The 20,259-nt window shown below is 47.8% G+C and overlaps 1 protein-coding gene across 4 annotated transcripts in view; it reads left to right on the forward strand.

Moving 5' to 3' along the window:
* KAZN (kazrin, periplakin interacting protein) overlaps positions 1–20,259 on the forward strand; it is a 194,551-nt gene that overhangs the window by 22,368 nt on the left and 151,924 nt on the right. For all 4 annotated transcript variants that reach the window (XM_077311067.1, XM_077311068.1, XM_077311069.1 and 1 more), the window contains one exon: positions 2,340–2,497. In XM_077311067.1, coding sequence (XP_077167182.1) covers positions 2,340–2,497 — 158 coding nt within the window. The remainder of the gene's footprint in view (positions 1–2,339; positions 2,498–20,259) is intronic.

A 20,259-nucleotide genomic window follows, 5' to 3' on the forward strand; every position in this document is an offset into this window, starting at 1 on the left:
TTCTGGCGTCCACTTTAAGCAATCTCTCCCGTTCTCCGGGGCGTGCTTTCTCTTCTCCAAGACCCATTACCGTGGCTCTGTTCACACTTATAAATTAGGGTTTGTCAGCAGGCCCGTTCTGCATTTTGACAAGCGGGGCTGACAAATTCGCCCCAGTGACATCCCTAGCTCAGAAGTAATTTTTTCCCCTGCCTTTTCACCAAAATCCAAGCTGGGAGTGTGGGGGGAAATGGGCAACAATTCGTCTGGCATTTTGAACCGTCATGCATGGGAAAAGGGGAAAGATCCCTTAGTATTATTTTCTAGGAGTTTTAATGGCATACAGAAACCAGGCAGCTGAGCCAGCCAGGGGACAGGGGTTGTGGCTCAGAGGCAGAGTATCTGCGCAACATGCAGAAGGTCCCAGGTTCAATCCCCGGCATTTCCATTTAAAAGGACCAGGCAGTAAGTTATGTGAAAGATCTCAGCCTGTGACCCCAAAGAAGCCATCTCTAGTCTCTCCAGATGTCCATGAACTACATTTCCCATGAACTCTCCAGATGTCCATGAACTACAGTTCCCATGAGGCCCTGCCAGCTGGGCTCTGGATGTTGTAGTTAGCATGCTGAGGCTAGGTTAAGGAAGACCCAGGTTCAAATCCTGGCTCAGACACAGAAGTGGTCCTAGAAGACCCTGGGCCGGTCAAATAGCTCACAGTTACACCCTAAACTACCTCACAGGATTGTTGTTGTAAGGCTGGAAATGGAGTGCCAGAGACTGATGTTATAATACACTTCCGGTCCTCATCGAGGAGAGGCGGGGTCTAAATATTTATTAATCTTTATCCCTCTTATCAGCCCTGTCCAGTTCATTCACCAATTAAATCTACATTCATTTGCATAAGACTAGAACATGGCATGGGAATGCCCCGAGGGGGGCTTGCCAACCTCCAGGTGATGGCTGGAGATCTCCTGCGGTGACAACTGATCAGGTAACACAGACCAAGTCACCTGGTGAAAATGCCAACCTTGAAAGGTGGACTCTATAGCCATTCTACTCCACACCTTTCCCCCCTCAGACTCCAGCTGCCAAATCTCCAGGTGTTTCCCAACCCAGAGCTGGCAGCCTTAGTAAAGAGGGATGTTTTGGCCACACCTGTAGAGGAGAGGAAAGTGGACACCAGGCAGGTCTCAAGGGATATGGCATTCCCTTATGGGGGTGCCACCACCAAAAGCCCTGCCTGGTTTTGACACTTCTCCAGGTAGGGACACAGAAAGCAGGTTTCTGTGACAAGAATTTCAGCCAGAAGTCTTGAGCCAAGGAGGCACCATTCGAAGTAAGGTCAGAGCTGCCCAGATGGAGAGAAGAAACGAATGCTTCCTCCACAAGGGCTTTTAAGCTAGAAATGTGTTTTTAACGGCCTAGATTTTTTTTTCCCGGAATGACTCAGCAATAAATGTGCATCTTAAGACAAAAGAGTAGGGAACAAAACACCATTAATTGAAAAGATAAACCCAAAAGTGAGAGCACGGGCTGTGACGCATCCAAGTAATGACAAATATCCATTTTAGAGAATATAAAACATAAGTCATTTCTGTAAAGTAATGGAGCCTCACTAAAAAGATTAGTGCAGTGCTGAGAGCCTTGGGGATACTGGAATTCCCATTAATATATGAAATGATTTTTTTTTTTTAATGATTTGAAAAGACCTTTCGATATTTCTCTCTGGGATGCTGATTTCCCCACGGAAGCCGGCTCCTAAATTTGGCTGCGTCAGGCACCGATGTGGAATATATTGACTTCCGATGCCGTGCTTCCTTCACTTAAACCCCAATGTGCATGACATTTTAAACCGGGAATATTCTCTGGGTAGACCTGGCCTCCGGTTACTCTGCAGTGGTCACCTTTGACTTTACCTGGTGGTCAGAACGGCCTGCTTCAGAGCGCTGTGCTTCAGATTTATTTTATTCTTAATTAATTTCTTCTGTGGGTCCGGTTGATGGTGGGAGGGGCTGCTGAGCTCGAGTTCGCTTACATGTCTGGGCTGAAAACCTGATGGAAGGGCTCCATTTCGCGGGCTCTGCAGAATTGTTTTAGCTCCGGCAGGGCCCTGTGGTCATCTGGGAGTTCATTCCACCAGGTGGGGCCTAGGATTTAGCAACAGCCTAAGCACACCTGTCCTCAAAGCCAACCCTGGGGGCTCTTTTAGTCATGCGGAAACCCTTCACTTTCCAGAAGTGCCCCCTGAGAACTTCAGTAGCCCTGCCAATGTAGCAAGGCCACCAGTGTCCTAGTTCTGAAACCAGGTCTTCCATCCCTCCTAAGATGCCCCTTCTCTGTTTATTTCCCTCTCTCCCCAGCCGTGGAATCTCTGCACACCTTGAACGACCAGATCTCCGACTTCATTGTGAACAAGGCAAAGGCACTTACCGAAGAGGACGATTCCTTTCTGCCGGATGAAAAGGAGACTCTGAAAACATCCATGTTGCTCATGAGACACCTCTTGATGGATGCGCAGGTACGAAAACCATGAGCTTCTGCAGTAGCAGTAGTCGTTTGGCTTCTAAAAGTGGGACCCAGATCTAACCAGCTGGCTGCATGTGGGGGAGTGGGGGATCAAACCCAGCTTCACAGAATCCTAGTTGGAAGGGGCCATACAGGCCATCTAGTCCAACCCCCTACTCAACGCAGGATCAGCCCAAAGCATCCTAAAGCACCCAACGCTTGCCAGATTAGAAGTCCACACTCCTAACTACGACACCAAGGGCTTTTTTTGGCAGAGCTGGGAGGGGGGCAACATGTAAGTCGACATTTAGCATTTAAACCTGGAAGCTGTTAGCAACCCAAAAGCAGATTAATATCAGTATGTTTGGTGCCCTCTAGCTTGGAAGAATCTTGTGTGTTTCCGTTACGTATGGGTTCCTTTGGGAGGGAGGATTTGGATTGTCCATTTGTTTAGTCACTGGCTTCTTAGACAGTTTTATTGTTGTTGTTATTAAAAAGCACGCAGCAAGTAGCAAAACTGAACAAAAACACATCAATTTACAAAAAGCCAGCAGAGCTTAAAAGGGAGAGGGTTATGGGGTTAAATGAACCAGCTTATCCTTGTTTGAACCAGGAACAGTTAAGGGACATAGCCCAATTTGTTGTTTTATAGATTAGAATGGAGGCAATTGTTAAACAGCTTAAGACGTCTCCTCTTCCTTTGTTTAGTTTGGTGGCCGCGCCAACAAAGGCGGAACCAAAACTTCTCACCCTGAGTTGTGCCTACCACTGTGTCCAGGGCTTTGGGTTTTTTTTTTAAATACTTTTAAAAGATTCATTTCTCATTATCCCAAGCTGAGCTGGCTCTCGGATGACCTTCTCCCGTCCTTGGTGATGATGCTGTGGCATCTTCTTTTCACTGGGATCCCTGACTGGCTAGGCTCGCCACGTGACTCATCCCGAAAACATTGCCTTCATGCTCAATTGCTCTGGAACGAGATTGAAAAGAAGCTCACGTACACACCCGAGCTGCTTTTTTCTCCCGATACTATTTCGGCCCTACCAAAATTGCCATTTCTGACCCCCCCATGATTGAAACTGGAGAATGTATACGTTTTTATTTATTCTTTGCCACCAAGTTGCAGCTGACCGATGGTGACCCCCGTAGGGTTTTCAAGGCGCAAGGTGTTCAGAGATGGTTTGCCATTTACCTGCCTCTGTGTAGCCACCACGGTCTCCCTTGGTAGGCTCACTTCCAAGGGCTAACCAGGGCCGATCCTGGTCTGATGAGATTAGGCAACCTGGATTTCAAAAATCAGGACACATTTAGGTTTGGGGTTTTTGCTCTCCAATCCCAGCAGAGGCTCAACCGCTGAGCTTACAGCTCTTCCTATAAACTGCTCTCTGTTGCATGAAGATCAGTTCTAATCCTAGGAGATCTCCAGCTGCCACCAGGAGGTTGGCAACCTGACTTGTGAACCTTCCCCATCTTGCAAATCGGCGTAGTCAGGTTCCTGGAGCATGGAAGCCTCCTGCATTCTTCCTCCTGGGCCTCCTGGAGGTTAGCTGCAGCCCTCTGTCTGCTCCTTTATTTAAAAACAAGGCATGCTCCTCTCCCAGAACCCAGATTCCACCTTTGCTTTCCTGCCCGCTGTTCTCAGCCACCCACCCCCGGTGCCAATCCTGCCCTGCCAGGAGCCTCCAGCCCACGAACGCCGTTCTTGTTGCCGCCGGCGTGGAACAAAACTCTGCTCTCCCTGCAAAGGTCACCCGGCAATCCGTTCCTTTCCACACCAACTCATTTGATCCATTTCGGCCCAGAACACAAAGCAAGAATAAACCCTCTTTATACGGTGCTCCTTTTCCAGCCTCTGGCGGTGGGAGGGGGACAATCGCGCTGGCCGATGAACTCCTGCGGGAGAAGCAACAGCTGGGTCACAGGGGCCCGGCTTGGCTCAGGGCCCTCCCTGGAGGCTGCCAAGAAAGGAAACATTTGGAACGCACAGAAAACAATACTTACAGAAATGCTACTGTCTCCCTGGCTGAGAAGCCGTTCAATGGGGCTTGTGTATAAGGCTGCCGCCCAGTCCGGCAGCAGGGGAAGAAAAGCCTCATCGGTATTCTGCCACGCTATTTTGCTCTCCTTCCATTTCCTCCTCGCCTGTGTTTTTTTATCTTCAGTCCTATTCACCTTGCAGCAATTAAATGGGAAACTAATGACGGTGGGGATTTGACTGGTAGATGGTGTTCTGCCGTTTGAGATCAAGCCACGTTCTTGGGATATGAAGGATTCTTGCTGTTCCAAGCAATGCTGTCTTCTGGAGCTGAGCTGGTCTAACTTGCTCGATGGCCAGAATTTCCTAGCATTTCTTGAGACTCTGCTCCAAGGGTCCCAATGACGACGGGCAAGATGGTCACCTTTTTCTTCTAGAGGCATTATAACTCTGTAGGTCTTGATACTTGTGGTCTTCTCCTGTTCTTTCTTTTCTATTTCCCAGTCTCCTGGGATTATAATGTCAACAAATCATGGATTTGGGAAGGGGCCGTATAGGGAAAAGAAGTGTTCGCTTTTTATGTTTTTTAAAAATTTTGAGTGGCTTTGTTTAATAAAGGTCATGAGTTCAATTTCTGGCATCTCCCAGTCAAGAGATCAGGCAGTAGTTGAAAGACCCTGCCTGAGTAGAGAATACTGACCTTCTGATTCAGAATCAGGCAACTTTACATGTGTTCATGTGTGCACAGTCTAGATCAGGGGTAGTCAAACTGTGGCCCTCCAGATGTCCATGGACTACAATTCCCATGAGCCCCCTGCCAGCGAATGCTGGCAGGGGGCTCATGGGAATTGTAGTTCATGGACATCTGGAGGGCCGCAGTTTGACTACCCCTGGTCTAGATCCTGCTACAGGCACTATGCAGCACTAAGTACATCATGCTCCACTGAAATCAACAGGTGCAGCCCACTCTAATTCTGCATAGGTGATGGCCGGTAATTCTCCACCTCTGTCGCCGATGGGTAAGCGGCCCCACTCTACCCTAACAAGCCCGGCTGGAAATTAAAAGTGCAGGGAAAAACATTCCTTGATTTTTCTCTCCAAAAGCTGTTCGGCATGAGAAGCGCCTATAAAAATGCAGAGATAAGAAGCAGGGGAGATAAGACACGGTGGCTTTTATCGCCTCTGAATGGGAGCTGCAAACTTTCCTTCCGTGCAGTGTGTCGATAACCAGCCCTGTAGAGGCATTGGTGATATAATTTTTTTGCAGGCGATATTCAGCACATAGCCACCCTAGGTGCCGAGTGCAAAGGGGTGGTCGGTGTGTCATCTGCCTAGCTAATCAGCTCTGCCGGGGAAGGGGGTTCCCTGTGCTTCTGAGATTCTCTCCTCTGAATGAATCCTGAAATGGGGTTTGCAATTACCTGGCCTGGTTTGTGAACAAAAACTACCTTTTCACGAAAATGGCGACGGCAACAGCAACCAAGTTTCTGAACTTTACCCAAGCACATTTTGCCAAACGTTTCCATCTGGACTGAACAGAGGAAGATGGTGCAGCAAAGCATACTGAGAATTCATAGAATCATAGAATTGGAAGGGACCCCATGGGTCATCTAGTCCAACCCCCTGCCCTATGCAGGACACTCACATCCCAATCGCTCATCTACTGTAACCTGCTGTATTGCCATCTGCTGTAAATTGATGGCAATACCATTGCAATACAGTTTAGAGCAGGGGTAGTCAAAGCTGTGGCCCTCCAGATGTCCGTGGACTACAATTCCCATAAGCCCCTGCCAGCAAAAGCAAAAGCTGGCAGGGGCTCATGGGAATTGTAGTCCATGAACACCTGAAGGACCACAGCTTGACTACCCCTGGTTTAGAGCAATTCTGAATGCTGGATTTTTGTGTGTTCAATATCTGATTCTTATCAGGACTGTATTGCCTTTGGAGAAGGGGTTTTAGCACCCGTCGCTGCCGTTTTCTCAATCTGGAATGGTTCCCATGGGTGCCCTGTTTGGTCTGCCGGGGAAGCCCGTGTGTGTGCATCCTGATGCCACGTATATCCGAGAGGCTGTGACTCGGTTCTTCTCTTTGTTGGCTTGTGTTAGCAGGCAACTTGAAGAGCAAAATCGAGGGGTTGAGGGAGGTCCTCTGCATCTGGGGTTGTCCCCCTGCAAATGCATCTGGCTCTCTTGCGGCAGGGAGGGGAAAAGGGATAAATTGTTCTCTTGGCGATTCGTCACGGGCCCCTGATTGGGTTTCAATTATATTATTTTCTTTTAGTCAGATAAGAGTAATGAACAGATCCTTATCCGTTAAATTGCTGTGCTGAGTTATGTACTAAATCTGCTGTTCTTTCAAAATGTTACGCTTGGGGAACGGTCGGCAATTCCAGCACAGAAGCACTGGGTTCCAAAGGCTGAGACGGCATATTTTGTGCAGCATGATGGTGTTGGAATGACCCTTCTCCTTGCCGAAGCATGACAATTCTAGATCCAGTCAGGTGGGAAAACTGGAAGGTGAAGCATCTGCAGGGTATGCAGAAGATTCCAGGTTCAATCCTGGGCATCTCTAATTAAGTATCTGAATAGGTTCTTTGGGATTTTCTGCATTCTTATTTTCCTCGCTTGAAAGTCTCTGTTTCTTTGGGGGGGGGTTTGCCTGTATCACACATGTTTTTGACTTCCTCTAATGGCCAGTTTGATATTACATTGGTTTATGTCTGGTACAAAACCCTGCCATTTAAAACTCCAGGGAGATATGCCGGACAGAAATTGTATAATATCATATCAACCACTAGAGGGAGCAAAGCACAAGCAGAAACCCACCCTGAAGAAAGGAGCACAAGAAGAAAACCAGGAGTCAAAAGAAGCTTCACTCTTGGATTTCTTGTTCTTGATGCTCCAATGGGAACAGCTTAAACTGTTTCAGACTTTGACCTGGGACTTTGGCACATTAGTACTCAGCAGCCTACAGCCCCAAGAAATGAAGAACTGACTTAGTGGAGTGGTTTAAGAAGAAGAAGAAGAAGAAGAAGAGTTGGTTCTTATATGCCGCTTTTCCCTACCTGAAGGAGGCTCAAAGCGGCTTACAGTCGCCTTCCCATTCCTCTCCCCACAACAGACACCCTGTGGGGTGGGTGAGGCTGAGAGAGCCCTGATATCACTGCCCGGTCAGAGCAGTTTTATCAGTGCCGTGGCGAGCCCAAGGTCACCCAGCTGGCTGCATGTGGGGGAGCACAGAATCGAACCTGGCATGCCAGATTAGAAGTCGGCACTCCTAACCACTACACCACTAAACCACTACACCAAACTGGTTTAGACTCTTGGATTAGGACCTGGAAAACCAGGTTTGGATTCCCACTCTGCTAGGAAGTGTGATACGTGTCCTTGAGCCAGCCCCTTCAACCTAGCCTACCTTACAGGGTGTCTGGAGATCTCCAGGCAATACAGCTCATTTCACCTGGGGAAAATGGCCACGTTGGAAGGTGGACTCTCTGGAATTGTACCCCATTGAAGTCCCTCCCTAACCTTGCTCTCTTTAGGCTCCACCCTGAAAATCTCCAGGTGGCAATCCTAGGTCCAAGGTAAGAGCCAGATGGATCCAAACTCCCTCCACCAGACAACTTAAGCAGCGTTTCCCATAAGTATTCCTTCTTTTTGTGTGTGTTTAAGGAGGAGGGGTGGTTGGGGTGAGATCAGGAAACATCGCCAAATAGGCTCCGAACCAAGAGACTTCCAGGAAGGTGGGCCAGAGCCCAAAACCTGACATTTGAAGTGGCGAGGTTAATCACCACCAGCAAGTCACTGTAACGTGCAAATTATATCGGGCCCTCATTTTCACAGTTGGCCATCGAGATCTAATTAAGGCCAGTGGCACAAATCACAGGGTTGGGAGTCTGATTGCCTGGTTTAATTTGTCAGAACCGTTTGTGGCTTTAATTAAAAAAAAATTTAAAAGCAACGCCTGCAATCTTTCAAACGCTTCGGAGGGTGGGCCGAATGGTTTACAGCAATTCCGACGCAGGGATCAGGGGAAGCCCGCAAGCAAAAGGTTTTCTTAGAAAATAAAATATTTCCGGGGACATCGTGTGCTGATTAAATTGCTTGAGTTTTTCGGAAGAGTTTACATTTCCAGCTTGGAAGCTCCCCCCTGCTTTTTCTTCCTGACTGAAGCAAAGGATGGCTTTACAGGAAGCTGGCATCAGGATATGACCAGGAAAGCCTTGAGTGCAACCTATACTCAGCCACAAAGTTTGCCCGGACCTTTTCTGCACCAGGAATTTGGCCCAGCACAACGCTGGTGCCTCTTGTGGCACAGAGTGGTAAAGCAGCAGGCATGCAGTCTGAAAGCTCTGCCCATGAGGCTGGGAGTTCAATTCCAGCAGCCAGCTCAAGGTTGACTCAGCCTTCCATCCTTCCGAGATCAGTAAAATGAGTACCCAGCTTGCTTGCTGGGGGGTGAAACGATAATGACTGGGGAAGGGAATGGCAAACCACCCTGTATTGAGTGTGCCAAGAAAACGCTAGAGGGTGTTACCCCAAGGGTCAGGCATGACCCGGTGCTTGCACAGGGGATATCTTTAACACTTGTCCGGTTGCGGGGCTAAATTCCACTTGTGGACGACATTGGCATCAGTCCGGAGCAGTCGCAGGCCTGGCGTGACACAGGCCCTCATTTGCCTGTGGGCCAAAGTAGGGCGGGAGAAACCCCTCTGAGGCTTGGCCAGGCCACGTGAGCACTGCAGACGTGCCCATTTTGATGCATCGCGCCGGCGACCAGACCATCAGTAAAACACAGTGCGCAAATTCAAGCAGCCTCATCCAGACTGCTGTGCTTAATCGATACGCGCGCGCACGCCATTAACAAAGGGGGGAGGCAGGACTTGAGGCTGCCTAGACTGCTGTAGCCAACTGCCTTCTCTGCACCACTCTGGGAGTTCACCTTGGACAGTCTCCAAGTGAGGTCAGGACGAAAGGAGGGGTGGAATGCAAGGCAGGAAGAAATTCCGGAGCAGCCGAGGGACGGGAGGGAGGGGGGAAGGCGCTGGCTGCTAATGAAAAGTGGCTTGCAGCTGGCAGCTCTGCAGCCCGCCCGGAATCCTTGCCAAACGCGCAGCATGGCTGCTCCAGGCAGCCTTACCAGACGTGAGAGATTCTTCCCCTAAGTCTGAGAACCAGGGGCTGTTTGCAGCCTCAGGAATTCAGGCTCTTTCCTTGCGCTGTTCGCTTCAGGACGGAATCTCTTTAGCAATCAGGGCTGGTTCTCAGAGCAGCTTTTGCGGAAGCAGGAGTGGCTAGATAAGGAGGCAGGCAGGCAGGCAGGCTTGCTTGGATGCCCCATTAACAAAGGTGGCATCGGTACCCAATAGGGTTGCCAACTAGACTGGGAGATTCCTGGAGTACAGTCAAGGGAGGGCAGGATTTAGGAAAGGAAGGAAGCTGCACTGAGTGACATGCCTCAGGGTCTACCATGAAAAGCAGCCATTTTCTCCAGGGGGGGGGTGGAGTCTGAGCTCTGTTGTCTTGTGACCAGTTGTAATCCCAGGAGATCCCCTGGCCCCACCTGGAGGCTGGCAACCCTGGAGGTCCTGCCTCCTCCCTTCCCCAAACCTTCCTGCATGCTGATTGTCATGGCCTGCAATCCCGCAAGACGTTCTCACGCACCAAGTACAAAGTTCATTGCCACAAACTGAGCATGTGCAACGGTTGGTCCCACATCGGTCCGTAAGGGATGGTTTCCCTGGGGAACCCATGATCATGTGCGATTACCAGTTTAGGCCAGGGTTTTAGGGTTGGAACCTGGAGTGGGCAGGATTAGGATTTTGGGCAGGGAGAGACCTCAGTGTTGTATAAAGTTCTGGAGTCCACCTTGTTGTTGTTGTTATTGTTATTGTATTTAAGTTATTACTGTTATATTGTTATTACTGTTACCTGTTACCATATGTTAATTGTATCTTTTCCTGTTTTCTGTAAACCGCCCTGAGCCCTCGGGAAGGGCGGTATATAAATATAATAAATAAATACATTTTCTCCAGGGGCACTGATCTGTCACCTGGAGAGGAGGCGTGAACCCGGAGGATCCCCAGGTCCCACCTGGAGGTTGGCATCCCTAGATTCCAAAATACCCAACCATCCCCCGTCTGTTAAGTACCTCCCCAGTGCTTGGTAGATTTTCACAACTTGTGCTGCGATGCAAAACTGTTTTCGACCCAGCAGGGAAACTGAGACGGTCCCCTGCGCCATCTTGGTTGACAGAGCAGGCTCGCTGAGGCCTGAAGGGGAGGCGAACCGAAGAGGCAGCGAGTTGGTATGAAAAGGGCCGGGGCAGAAATGATACAGCTCAGAAGTCAGTCACGGTCTCTGGGGGCCGGGTCTGAAAGGCCAGTGACAGTCACAGCAGGCACTTAATGGAGCTGTAAAAAGGGAGACTTGCGGGATCAGAGTTTTATCTGCCGACGACCTCAGATTCTGAAATGACGCCTTAGAGCCCTTGCATTATTCCGCACCTGGAATAGTCTCGTTCTCGTTGCCTTTTTTGACCAGCGGACAAAGTTTTGTTGACATTCCCTCGTGATCCCTCTTTCCCGCCCAATTTTACAATAGCTTTACTTCTTTTAATGGCTGTTTGTGTGTGTGTGTGTGTTTTAGGACTTTGATCTGGATAAGCACAGTCTAGCTGATGCTTGGATGGAAACTGTAAAGGGCTGGCCCTGGTTAATGCTTGGGTGTGAGGAAGTCCAGGGTCACTATGCGGAGAGAAGCATAGACAAACTACCTCTGAATGTCTGTAGCCTCTAAAATCCTACAGGGTTGCCTTTAGTAAGCTGTGATGGGGTGGTGGGAAGGGATGAAGAAGAAGAGTTGGTTCTTATGTGCTGCTTTTCTCTACCCAAAGGAGTCTCTAAGCAGCTTACAGTCCCCTTCCCTTTCCTCTCCACACAACAGACACCATGTCAGGGAGGTGAGGCGCTGAGAGCCCTGAGATTACTGAAGAAGAAGAGTTGGTTCTTATATGCCGTTTTTCTCTCCCAGAAGGATCTCAAAGCGGCTTACAGTCACCTTCCCTTTCCTCTCCCCACAACAGACACCCTGTGAGGTGGGTGAGGCTGAGAAAGCCCTGATATCACTGCTTGGTCAGAAGAGTTTTATCAATGCTGGGGAGAGCCCAAGGTCACCCAGCTGGCTGCATGTGAGGGAACGGGGAATCAAACCTGGCTCGCCAGATTAGAAGTCCGCACTCCTAACCACTCCACCAAACTGGCTCTCAGATGTTTTTTAGTTCTCGTTTTAATACCTGAAACTATTACCTTCTCTACAACCATTCCATTCCAGCAAAGGACTTAGAAAAGGAGTCAAATGACTCATTGGCTGCCCAATTACAGGGTGTTTCTTGTATTTTGGCTTCTTACTGCATTATCTTCACTTAATACCGAGGAGGGGGGGAAAAAGAAAAGAATTTGTGGCCTGAAAGTTCCTGGGCTTGAGTGGTTTGGGGGATGATTTGAAACGGCGATTATGTTGTTAACTTTTCACAGCCTAAAATTATAGCAGAAACGTTTCATTTTTTGAAAAAAATGAACAGCTGTCACGGTCTAGCAGCCCAGCTTTAATGAACAGATGCGGATTTCCAGGAAAGATTGGTTATCTTTTATTTTATGATTATGTCACCAAAACGGGTTATTTTGGAGGAGATCTATGTCTGAAGTCCTGGCGGGGCTCTGGGTCAACAAGGAAATGGTCGCGAGATAAGCTCATTTAGCCCTTATCTGTAAGGGTTTCTAGGCACTACGAAATCATTATCCCAAAGCATTGCTGTCAGCAGGCGTCTCATCTTGCTGCATGGGCAAAATAGCCGGCGTTCAGGTCTATCCCTTCCTTCCAGACTGCCTTTCTGAAATATTTTACGTTTCCAAATCAGCGGCACGCTGCATCAGTTGCTCAGCGATTGCAAGTCAGTTGGTTAAGAGCGGCAGCCGCTGATCTGGAGAGCTGGGTTTGATTCCTCACTCTTCCACCATGTGCAGTCGGCTGGGCGGCCTTGGGCCAGGTGCAGTTCTCCCAGAGCTCTCTCAGCCTCACCAACCTCAGAGGGCGCCTGTTGTGGGGGGAGGAAAGGAAGGTGATTGTGAGCTGCTTTGAGACTCCTTCGGGTAGACAAAAGCGGCATATAAGAACCAACTCTCTGCCAATGTCCCATCTGTCTTCTTTGAGACTTTTGTGCGGTGGTCAAGAGTGTCAGGTGGCCAGAAATGCCCAGCTTCAAATCTTTACTCAGCTATGAAGCTGGTTGGGTTACTTTGAGCCGAATGCATTCTCAGAGCCGACCTGAAATGAAGAAGAGGTTAACCACGTGTACTGTCTTGGGTAGCTAGGTCTCCATCTTCTTTCTTAAGTTTCCCTTGTGCCAACTGTAGCTGCATAACTGCTATGAATAGGCCCATCTGCACACCTTGGATAATGCACTTTCAATGTCCTTTGGCAACTGGATTTTCCTGTGCAGAACAGGAAAATCCACTTCCAAAGTGCATTGAAAGTGCATTATCTAGCATGTGCGGAATGGGTCCGATATGGCAACATGTCCTAGCTACCCATGATCCTCCTGTTATGCAGGGATGCCATTTTGCTTAAACGCTGGGCATGCCACACATGTGCTTTGCATGTGCGCGCTAGCCTTCTGATGTTCTGTTTGTACATACTGAAGCTATTTATACACCCCCAAAATGTGAGCTGCCCATTTGCGCAATACGCTGGCCATGCACATGAACACGGTTGTGGGTAGCCCCAATGTCCAAATAGGGCAAACACTTTCTCGCCACTCCACACAGTCTTTTGCATCCTTTTTCTCCTGTGGTTTCCATAACAGTGTTGCTGACACCACAGCCGAGCCAGCCCTTCCACCTTTGTACCAAAAGGTCTTTTGTCACAGCTAGCTTTATTCTTTCTGCTTCCGACCGTTCCTTTGTTGTCTTCTTTCTCTTATCTCTAAAAAGGAATATGAAAGAGAAAATAAGTTTGTGCAATCAATTTCCCATTATTATTTGGGCAATTTTCTGCTTCTATCCAACCTGATATTGACCAGAACGGATCTTGAAGGGATTGTTTAGTCATTCCAGGGTCCCTGAAAGGAAGTTCTCCTAGCAACAGAACATTAACAAGGCTTTTTCACACTGGTGTTTTCGCCCACCTTGGATGGTAGTTTGAATTGGGGTTTTTTTCCCACTTCATCCAGCATTGTGGAGCTTTGGCTACTGTGTGGCTGCTCGGCCCCATCCCTGGAATCATAGAATCATAGAGTTGGAAGGGGCCATACAGGCCATCTAGTCCAACCCCCTGCTCTACGCTGGATTAGCCCTAAGCATCCTAAAGCAAGGGAAGGGACAGGACATTTCCCCATGGCAGTTAGTAGCCCTCTGAGCCAGCCTCTGAGAAATCCAGAAATGCATTCCCCTGAGCTCTCAATTCTGCACAACCTTGGCTGGGAGAATGGGCAGCCGGCGTGGGCTGTTTGATTCCAGACCCCCTTTTTTTATGGGGAGGGGGTGTTTCTCCTGCTCCGGCCGCCACCACAACGAGGAAGGCCTGTGCTAAAGAGCCGACAGAGGCTTTTCCCGACTTCATTAAAACCAGAGCCCCCGTCTGATCTCTGTGCTCCATCACTCACCCTCAGTGAAAATGTGATGTGTTTTTAATTGGGCAAGTTTGCCAAGCAAGATGAAAAGAGGGATGGCCACTTGCCAGTGTTAAATACCTCCAAATCAATTAGCCTAAAAGCCAATTAGCAGAGGAAATAATTAAAACGGGAGATTTTTTTAAAAAATTGCACTTTTGACTTCACGAAAATAATAATCCGATTGTTATGAAGTGAGAAGAAAAATTCTGCCTCGTCCGTTGTGGTGTTTCAAAGCGATACCTTCATGGGGGTTTAATTCCTTTTGAACGATGGCCGCTTCGGACTGTCAAAGGCAGGGGCTCATGGGAATTGTAGTCCATGGACATCTGGAGAGCCACAGTTTGGCCACCCCTGTGATAGGCTGAGTCTGAGCTGTGGGACTGACTGAATCTTCTCGCTTGCTTTTCACAGTAGCTTCAATTTTCTGCCTTTTGCTTTCGGCTTGGCAGACTCATTTGCATTCTGTGCATCGGGGCTTTAAAAAAAAACATGCAGTTTACGTGGCATTTCTTCGTACACTGCAAGTCATTTGTCTTATTTGCTAATTCGCAAATAATATTGAAAAATGAATGCACTGTATAGAGCAGGGGTAGTCAACCCGTGGTCCTCCAGATGTTCATGGACTACAATTCCCATGAGCCCCTGCCAGCAAGCGCTGGCAGGGGCTCATCGGAATTGTAGTCCATGAACATCTGGAGGACCACAGGCTGACTACCCCTGGTATAGAGAAAGAAAGTGGCACCAAAGAGTTTGCATGGCGAGAGCAAAATCTCAGCTTGCTAGCACTGAGCTACTGAATTCCTGGGGGTTTGGGGAAAGGACCTCAGCAGGGTCCAAAGCCATAGAGTCCTCCCTCCAAAATAGCCATTTTCTTTGTGGGGGAGGGGTGATATGTACTGTCCGGAGTGATTGTGAGCAGCCAAGCAGCCAATGTACCGTCGGAGTCTCCCAGTTGAGCATGGTTCAATGCCTATGGTCGGCAGCTCAGAGTCCTGGAGCGTTGGGGGACTGGCAGGGTTTGGGGGTGAGGAAGTGACCTCAGCAGGATATAATGCCATCATTTTAATATATATATAATAGTCTATTTTCATCAGTGGTTTGAGTCCTCTGCTGTTCCTGATAGGCGTGTCTTCTGTATGCAAGATTTTCTCTCTATGCGCTTTATGCAGCAAATACATACAACGTAGATTTCTGTGACAGATACAAATGGGTACACTGTGATAGCAAAGTAACTTTCGAAAGAGATTTTTTTTGTTTTTATGGGAACAATTCAACGTGCAGAAAGCAACGACGCCATCCTGATAAAGAACCGGGTGTGCGGTTTGCTCGAGGAAGCCAAATCAAAATGTGGATTTGTAGCCAAAATGGGCAAGATCAGAAAACCGTAATCATCTCGTGGGTATAACCTAGACCTTGCCGTCATTGTGAGACAGCTTGCGTTCTAGAAGGCTGAGATTCTCCGCGATAGGTAAATATATGCAAGTTGTGTTAATTTCCATAATTAATTGCGGGTGCAGCTTTCTTGGCATAAAGCATGCCCCGTTTAGACTGAAGATATTGAACCAGTTTGCAAGAAGTGCCATCGGTATGTGGCGTCCCGTGGAGTGAGTTCGAAAAATCGAGACAGATGGCGGTGGACTCCCGCCAACACGTTTTGTTCTGACGCAGAAGAGTCGTTACCGACATTTCCATTGTACTTGCTTTTAATGAGCTTCCAAGACTTCACTCTTCTGTACTTTGTTCTCCTGCAGTTTAGGGGGACAACAGCAATCAAGGCGTTCAAATAGATAGCCTGCAGTTCCCTTCTTTATAGATTGCCACATCTCCTGGCCCGGTCAGGGGTTCCCTGCTTTCCACATGCACCTTGCCCCCCCCCAAACTCACCCCCAAACTCACCCAAGTCCAGAAGAAGAAGAAGCAGCAAGAGTTGGATTTTATGTCCTTGCTTTTCACTGCCCGAAGGAGTCTCAAGGCAGCTTTACAATCACCTTTCCTTCTCTCCACATCCTGTGAGGTAGGGTGGGGCTGAGAGAGCTCTGATAGGACTGCTCGGTCAGAACAGCTCTATCCGTGCTGGGGGGGAGCCCAAGGTCAACCAGCTGGCTGCATGTGGAGGAGCAGGGAATCAAACCCAACTCACCAGATTAGAAGCTGCTGCTGCTCATAACCACTATACCATGCAATGTGCTGACATCACTGAGAAGTAATGTCGGTACACTGGGTAGGATTGAAGCTCTGCTTTTTGGGTAAAACTCTATGGTTTGAAGCAAATTCTACCATAGAGTTTTGCCCAAAAGGCAGAGCGACTCCCCCGATGTCTCCAACGTGCTGACGTCACTTCCGGGTGACATCAGCACACCAGGGAGCGTCTGAAAAGTGCTCCCCATCCCCCACCGGCAGCACCAATGGCAACCCTGCCTCTTTAAGGCTCCTTGCTGTGATGTTTTCCCCTTGCCGTCAACATTTTATGTACCAATATAAGCTAACGGGGAATGCCTCTGACTACTTGATAGATTAATTTTTTTTACAAAATATATGCATTTGCACAATTGTGCTCAGAATAAAGTCCTCTCTTTAAAAAAAATTAAAATCCCCAAAAGAAGCTGCTTAGAAGCCCAAGACCCGGAAGATCCACCGCCCAGAACAAATTCACACCATGTTGTCATAACAACAATCCGTGATTTGAAATGCAGATTTGGTCTCCTTACTCTTCATTTCTGTGATAGGAAGCTGTGGGAAATGGGGGGGGGGGGAATAGGCCTGACGAAGATTGGGCCCGTTCGGATGGCAAGGCGATAATCAAAGTTGGTGGGATGCCCAGGGGAATAAAGAGGGCAGTTTATGAAAGCGACGAAACCAAGAATAATAGACGTTTAGAGGAAAATGTATCCAGCCCTTTCTAATGTGGAGGGTTGAAGACACAACCAACTGGCTTGGACTACTCTTACAAGGCAACTCCTCTGCTTGAAATGATTTTGTTGTTGTTGTTCAAAGCTGGAGAAGGACCGAGTGGCAATTTCAGGGCCTTTGTGATTCTTTGCCAAACATAATTTCCCCTGCCAATGGACATTTGTCAAGTAGGCAAGGCATGTTATCATGTGGTACTGTTTGCGTATCATTTGATGCAGTGCTGACCATCGTGGCCGGAGCGGTAACCCTCCCTCTGGCCCCTGGGTCCCGGTTGGCTCTGTGGTGACGGAGGGGCCTGTCCCTTCCGTCCGGTACTTTAGAATGGTAGAATTACTTCCTGGTTCCAGATCTCAGTTGTGATAATTGAACACGAGCCTTGTTAGCGGGTAATTCACATTGTATGTATGTATTGTTTGTATCTTTGTCTTTACATATTTATTTACATCGTATTTATGTATGTATTGTTTGTATATAGAGTTGTATTTATTATTATGATTTACTGAGCTTATAGCCCGCCATTTTCCATAGACTTGCGGTAGCTTGCAAACATCAAAACCCCATAAAAGCCCCTATATAAAACCTGTTAGCCCTAAGGCCATAAAACCCCCTACAAGCCACAAGGATGGCGGCTAAATCCCCCCCCCCCTCGAAAAGACCTTGCATGTATGTATTTGTTTGTATGTCTTGTTTGTGTTGGGTGTTAATTCACACTGTATGTCTGTTTGCATGCGTGCCTGTATGTATGTATAGTTTGCATGCATTGACTGATTTCCAGTGTATGTATTTGTGTGCTTGTATTGTTTGTTTGCATGTATTGATTTACAAAGAATGCCAGAATAGCCTTTGTTTGTACGCATGTGTTGATTTAGAAAGAATATGTGCCTCGTCTCCAGAGATTCACTCAGCATGACTCCCAGAGTGAAAAACAAATGCAATACAATCAAGGTTTTTTTTTAAATGGCATGGAATTATCACTGTTAAATCAAGCTGTAAATACACAGTACAGGTTTCCAAGGAGGAGGGACAAAAAACCCTTTCAACTCTTACCTGCTTGAGGCGCTAATCATAAATATACAGCGCTCAGGTGTTCATGCACACCGCTGCTCAAAACACTCACAAAGCTCCACGGCCACCACAAAACACCACTAAACAGGACTGACTTAAAAATTCCATTCTGAACAGGGGAATCCAAGCAGACACGCACTAAAATGCACCCCCCCCCATCATTGTAGCTATCTATGGGGAAGAAACAGGTCTGTGTGAAAGTTAGAGAGATATAGTGCTACAGCAAGCTTTCTCAACCAGGGTTTTGAGAAACCGTGGGGAAGAAACAGATCTGTGTGAAAGTTAGAGAGATGTAGTGCTACAGCAGGCTTTCTCAGCCACGGTTTTGTGAAACCCTGGGGTTTCTTGACAGCCCTGCAAAGGTTGCCCAGCCAGGTGGGAATTAATTAATTTTAATATATTTTAAGAATTTGATAAACATTTATCGGAGAGAAAATGATACTGTATGGTCAGAAATTGTTCCATCTGCAGAAACATCTGAGGGGGTCTAAGTGGTTACATATAAAAATGACACACTCTGTGTCAATACTAAGGGGCTCGGCTTCTAAGAGGCTGAGGGAGAAAGAAGTTGCAAGGAGGCACAAACAGGAAAGACGAAGGCAGGAAGAATTGATACCTATTTGGAAAGTACATGGTTGCGTTGCTAGTCCCAGCCTGGCAACCAGTGAGAGACTGGGTGGGTGGAGACATAGTGGGGTGGCTGAGAGAGGGTGTGATGTCACTTCCGGGAAAAGCCCAGAAGTGATGTCACACCTCTCTAGGAATCGCTGGAAACTGTGGTAAATAGATATTTAATGTGGATTTTTTTTTTACTTGAGAGATGAGGATGAGTTGGTCTCCTATTCCGTGGGCCAAAAGCTTCCTGCCTCTGTTCTCCCTGAGCCACATGGGGGATTCAATGGAGGACAAAAGTGGCAGCTACGAAATGAGGCTTGTGTCTCAGGCATTGCAATGCTGCACTGCCAGATTTCTCTAGGTGGAATTATTGCATTATAATCACCACCTGCTGGTGCGTTATCCTGTCTGTGATCCGGCCGTAATGTAACTTATCGGTGTTGACATTTCCAGCACGTTGGAGAAAGCCGGATTCAACTCCAATGGGTTGGCCTTTGATATCAAATTTGGTTGAATGCCGCCAGAGAGCATCCAACAGAACTCAGAATTCCGTGGAGATGGACTGAGCATTAAATTTGAAATCATATTTTGTGTAGCTTCATGTTGAATGATTACAGCATTTATCTTCCTTCGCTGTCTGTCTGTGTGTGTGTGTGTAAATGAAGGCTTTCCAGTCTCTATGGCAGGGCATCCCGGCAGTATTCTTAGCATGTTCTGTTCTTGTCCTGCATCATCTATTTTTCCTGTGATCCCTGGCTTGAACTCATATGCTTTTGCTGCTGCTCATTTCCGCACACGTTTGGTAATGCCTAAGTCACTGTCTTGAGAGGAGTCAGCGAACCGGAGAAGTCACACGAAGCTTCGCTCTTTTTCAAATTCTCCACAACTGAATGTCACACCGAACAAGGAGTGAATTCCTCACTTCAGCTGTTCGGACCCCCTCTTCGATTTTATTCCTTCTTCCTTCTGCGGCTCCAACCCATGTTTTTAAAAATCTTTGTATCTTCCCCTGTTTCCTCCACCAAATTTCCCCCCAGAATTCTTCTCAGTGTTATTTGCCCACGGATAGATTAGAATGGTAGATCTAGCGGGTAAATCAATCCCAATTCCTATTTTTGCATTTTGAAAGTTTATATTCGCGATTCCACCTTTGTCGTGATCCGTCCTGAGCCCACGGAGAGAGGACGGGATGCAAATGTCAATATGAGTAAATAAATATGTCCAGTGTGTATAGCATACTCAGGTTCCAGTCCCTCTCTGCAACCAAGATGCTCAGTGGTTGACCTCGAACCCGTCACTCCACCTCAACCTTGCCTTGCTTACAGGGTTGTCGCCAGGATAGAATGGGGATGCAAAAAAAATCCACATCCCCTACCCTAAGCAGCTTAGAGAAAGAGCCAGACAACAATGTTGATATCCATTGGTCCAGCCCAGTCCATTCTTACCTTCCCTTCTTTTCCTGTCAAGTATATTTTGCTTATTCTTCCTGCATAGACTGGTGCACGGGGGGTATATTTCTTCCTTTTCTACTTCAGAAGTCTCT

Source organism: Paroedura picta, chromosome 15 (genome assembly GCF_049243985.1).
Source record: "Paroedura picta isolate Pp20150507F chromosome 15, Ppicta_v3.0, whole genome shotgun sequence".
NCBI lineage: Eukaryota > Metazoa > Chordata > Lepidosauria > Squamata > Gekkonidae > Paroedura > Paroedura picta.